Source organism: Trachypithecus francoisi, unplaced genomic scaffold (genome assembly GCF_009764315.1).
Source record: "Trachypithecus francoisi isolate TF-2019V2 unplaced genomic scaffold, Tfra_2.0 Lachesis_group14, whole genome shotgun sequence".
Taxonomy (NCBI): Eukaryota; Metazoa; Chordata; class Mammalia; order Primates; family Cercopithecidae; genus Trachypithecus; species Trachypithecus francoisi.
In genome coordinates, this window is record NW_022681459.1 from 33,301,509 (window position 1) to 33,306,567 (window position 5,059).

Here is a 5,059-nt window from a genome sequence, read left to right on the forward strand (position 1 = left end):
TGCCCTTCCTCAGCGAGGTTAGGTTTCATGACTGCCTGAGGTCAAGATCTCAAGACTCTGCCTCAACATAGGAGGACCTGAAAATCCTCCCAGCTCTACAGCTCCCTGTAGGAAAGACTGAGGCCTCAATGAGGGTCTGGGTCTCCTTCTGCCCAGTGTTGCCTCCCTCACCTCCTTTCACATCTTCTGTGCATGCAATTCCCCATCTCAGAGTCTGCTACCAGGGAATCCAAATTAAGGTAACCAGCCATCCCCAACATGGGCCATGAGGGAACTCAGGAGGCCACTGTACACTGGAAAGCACCCATTCATTCCTAAATTAGCATTGTGAGTACCACATGCCGAATGAGATCTGAGTGTTTCTTGCATTTGTATGGAATGAAAAGGGAGCCTGAATTGCCAAGTGCTCTGGGTTCTGAGGGAGAGTTGGAGTCAGATCTCCCTGCAGGGAAACCTGGGGCAGGAGGAGCAGCCTCACCCCATGCAGGGACCACAGGATGGATCCTGCCCACCTCCACCCTCCACATCCTGGACAAAAATCATTCTTTCTATCCCTCCTTCAGCCTATCAAAGTTGACGCTTAAAAAGCCACCATAGCCCACCTTTGTCAACAAGAAACCCATTAACATCTCCATCAGCCACACAATCTCCACAAATTCTTCAAAACATAATAACAATAGCCATGCAAGGTATATGATATGTATCATAAAAAATTGTAGTTATATATTAAAATACTTTTTGATATGCTACATAAATAAAATACATTCTTTAAACTCATCGACTTCTTCTCTTTGTATTTATAACACGGTGACTAGACAGTGGGATTTCCATGAGGCTCACATCATATTGTGATTGGACAGTACTGGTCTGCATGGCTTCACGTTATGGGGCTGTGGAGTGATCTGGTACAGGAAGCCTCCTCTCCACCCATTGGAAATCAGTGTGAACCCAGGGAGAGGCTGGTGTAAGAGAGATGAGAACTCAGGTGTGAACCGCCTGCTTGTGCAGGGGACTGAGCCTTCACTTTGAGCCAAATAAGTTATCTTCAATCCTGAACAAGAGGGCTTTTTGGAATTCATTTTGTTTTGAGGTTTGTGCTGCTTCAGGTGTGGGGCTGTCTGGAGTCCCAGTCATGGGACACTGAGGAAATCCAGGAGTCTCACTCTGACTCTGGTGTATCTCATCTGCTGGGGCCATCCCAAACTGCTGCGTACCATTTCCTTTCCTGATGCTCAAATAGCTGCTCCATGCACTTGTCATGGTTTCAGAGATGAAACTACGTGGAAAGACAGGATACTGCAGATTATATATTTAAATGGGAGCTGAATCCATTAATATTTATTCTAATATGAAACATTAAAAGAATTTTGTCACAGGCAAAGGGGAAAGATGAAAAGCGAGTATAAGTGTTTTGAAAAAAATGTATTTATCAAATGTGTGTGTGTCTTCAGTGTCGCTGGGTTGAGAGTGGGCAGCTTTAGGTTGTCCTGAGGATGTGCTCAGATCGGGGAAAGCAAGAAAGCAGGAAACACGCAGCTCTGCGACCTGACACATAAATCATAGTAAAACGGAAATAAATCTTTCAATAAATCAAACATTCACAATAAATATGACTCTGATGCACACAGAAAAGCCTGTTAGCAAACTTTCCCTTTGTCCTGCTGGTTCATATCCCCATGGATCACCTGTGTGCAGAGTGGACTCTGTGGTCCCCATTTCTCAGGCTGAGAACTAGAGGCTGGGAAAGACAAGTCGCCTGCTTGTGAGAGGGAAGGGCAGGACTGGGAGCAGCGGACTTGGGCTCAGGACTGTGGCCGTGGTCGTTGCTCCCCTGTTCCCTCCACAGGGTCCCTCCCACACATGCCCCGTGTGGATGCGGGTGCACTGCCTGGGGTGGCTGATGTGCTCCAGAGATTCAATGCTGCAGCTGCTTCAGCACAAAGCGTTGGGGTAGGGACAGGACGAGGCTGCAGCTGGGGAGACCAGAGACCAACGACACCCAGCAGAGGTTTCCACGGGGTGGGCAGCCCCATTTCCTGACAGTAGAAACAGTCTGGAGGTGGGTGTCAAGCCGAGGGCACTGCAGGGTGTGCCCAGGCCTGGAGGGTCACAGAGCCACAGGCACCACACAGCAGAGACCCTGAGGGCCAGGAGCTCACTCAGGTAATACATTTCAGCAGATCTTTCCCTCCTGAGCAAATCAGTACAAAATAATTAAGATTCTGCCACCAGAAAAAACAAACAAGAACGTTAATCTCCTCAGCTGAGCCCTTCTGTCCCAGGAAGCAGAAGTCTCTGAGCCCAGGCCCAGGTGAGGGTGGGGTGAAGAGAAGAGCTCAGGGTGTAGATTTGCATGGAGGCCCCGCCCTCCTCTGAGGCAAAGGAGATAACACAGGGCTGGGGTAGGCCGAGTGCTGGGGTCTCAGCAGGCAGCGCTCTCCAGACATCTCCACCATGGCCTGGGCTCTGCTCCTCCTCACCCTCCTCACTCAGGGCACAGGTGATGCCTCCAGGGAAGGGGCTTCAGGGTCCTCTGGGCTGATTCTTGGTCTCCTGCTCCTCAGGCTCACCTGGGCCCAGCACTGACTCACTGGAGTGTGTTTCTCCCTCTTTCCAGGATCCTGGGCTCAGTCTGCCCTGACTCAGCCTCGCTCAGTGTCTGGGTCTCCTGGACAGTCGGTCACCATCTCCTGCACTGGAACCAGCAATGATGTTGGTGGTTATAACAGTGTCTCCTGGTACCAACAGCACCCAGGCACAGCCCCCAAACTCATGATTTATGGTGTCAGTAATCGGCCCTCAGGGGTCTCTGATCGCTTCTCTGGCTCCAAGTCTGGCAACACGGCCTCCCTGACCATCTCTGGGCTCCAGGCTGAGGATGAGGCTGATTATTACTGCTGCTCATATGCAGGCAGCAACACTTTCCACAGTGGTCCAAGTTCATGGGGAAGTGAGACCAAAACCTGCCCTGGGCTCTCAGGCTTCCTCCTTGCTCTGAAGATGCTTCCTCACCCTGTGCGAGGGGCTTCCTACCGCACGGCTTTGAGAATTCTCCTCTCTCTGCTCCTCTCCTTTCCCACCATGAAGTCCAACAGGAAACCTGCTCTGTGGTTTCTCATCCAGGACAGGGACAGCTTCCTGATGCTTGTGCGCTGTGGGCCCTGAATGTGCAACTCTTCCTAGCTCTTCAAATGCAGGGACAGTGACAAGGAGCTGCCTGATTGCTGCAGTCACTGCTTTTTTCAGGGATGTCTTCACCCTAAATGCATCACCATCTCCCACACTGTGGGTAGAATTTTAGCCAACTATATTCTAATGGCTATCGCCACAACCTTGATCTTAAATAACAGTGCAGTGAACATCCCTATGCAGCCTCCTTTGAGTTCCTGTGTGGAATATGAGTATAGGATTCATTTCTAAAAGTGAAATGACAGGTCAGAAAGATGTGTGTTTGTTATTTTCACCCACTGTTGTCAGATTCCCCTCCAGAGGGGTTCTACCAATTTTCAATGCCAGCCAGAAGTACTCGCTCAGAGTATATTATTGAAAGTGTAAATTTTTGCCAACCTACCAGACTCAAAAACATTATCTCGTTACAGTTTTATGTTTGAGTCTCCCATTCTGCTTAAGGTTGGGCCTTTTCACAGATAGTTCAGTATTCTTTATTTTTTTAGGATTTGGTAAACTTTTTCTTGAATATCCAGATAAGAAGAATTTTAGTTTTCGTGGTCAGGCACAATGGCTCATGCCTGTAATCCCAGCAGTCTGGAAGGCTTACACATGTGAATTGCTTGAGCCCAGGAGTTCAAGATTAGCCTGGGCAACATAGTGAACCCTCATCTCTATTACATTAAAGAAAATAAACATAAATTTTAAATGAAGTATTTTAGTCTTTGTGGCCCAAGAATCAACTTTGGGGATATTACATAGGTACTTATAGCGTCATTTACAATGTAACCATTTGAAATGATAAAAAACCACTGTCAGCTCTGAGCCATACAAAAACAGGTGTCAGGCCAGTTCTGGCAGGGTGAGGGCTATTATGGTGGGAAAAGGAAATGGAAGCCATTAGAGTTCCTTCTACCTAGAAAAAAATAGTAAATCAAAAACAGTATCATATCCCTGGAGGGACTGCAGAGATTAGTGCCGCCATCAAGGACTTGAAAGACACAGAGGTGGTGATCAGCACCACATCCCCGTTCAACTCTCTCATTTGGCCTGTGCAGAAGACAGATGGATCTTGGAAAGTGACAAATGGTGACTTCAATTGCAGCTGCTGAACCAGATGTGGTTTCATTGCTTGATCGAATTAACACATCTCCTGGTACCTGGTATGCAGCCATTGACTTGGCAAATGCCTTTCTCTCCATTCCGGTCTACAAGGCCCACCAGAAGCAATCTGCCTTCAACTGGCAAGGCCAGCATTATACCTTTACTGTCCTACCTCAGAGATACATCAACTCTCCAGCTTTGTGTCATAATATTTTTTTTTCATTTTTTTTTTTCTTTTGAGAACAGAGTCTCGATCTGTCACCAGGCTGGAGTGCAATGGCACAATCTCAGCTCACTGCAACCTCTGCCTCCTGGATTCAAGCTAGTCTCCTGCCTCAACCTCCTTAGTAGCTGGAGCTACACGTGTGCACTATCACAGCCAGCTAATGTTTGTATTTTTAGTAGAGACGGGGTTTCACCATGTTGGCCAGGATGGTCCCAATCTTTTGACCTCGTGATCCAAACGCTTCTACCTCCCAAAGTGCTGGTATTACAGGCCTGAGCCACCACGCCCAGCCCTTTGTGTCATAATCTTATTCAAAGACACCTTGATCACTTTTCACTTCTGCAAGATAGCACACTGGTCCATTACACTGATGACATTATTGGATTGGATTCAGTGAGCAAGAATTAACAAACACAATGGACTTATCGGTGAGACATTTGCATGCCAGAGGATTTGAAATAAATCCGAATAAAAATCAGGGACCTTATACCTCAGAAAAATTTCTAGGGGTCCAGTGGTGTGGGGCCTGTTGAGATACTCCTTCTAAGGTAAAGGGTAAGT

At 47.7% G+C, this 5,059-nt stretch overlaps 1 gene segment (V, D, J or C); it reads left to right on the forward strand.

Moving 5' to 3' along the window:
- The first annotated feature begins 2,362 nt into the window (after positions 1 to 2,362).
- LOC117096569 lies at positions 2,363 to 3,180 on the forward strand. The segment is given in 2 exon segments: positions 2,363 to 2,500; positions 2,618 to 3,180. Coding segments are annotated over 2 exon segments (594 nt in total).
- Positions 3,181 to 5,059: the final 1,879 nt, after the last annotated feature.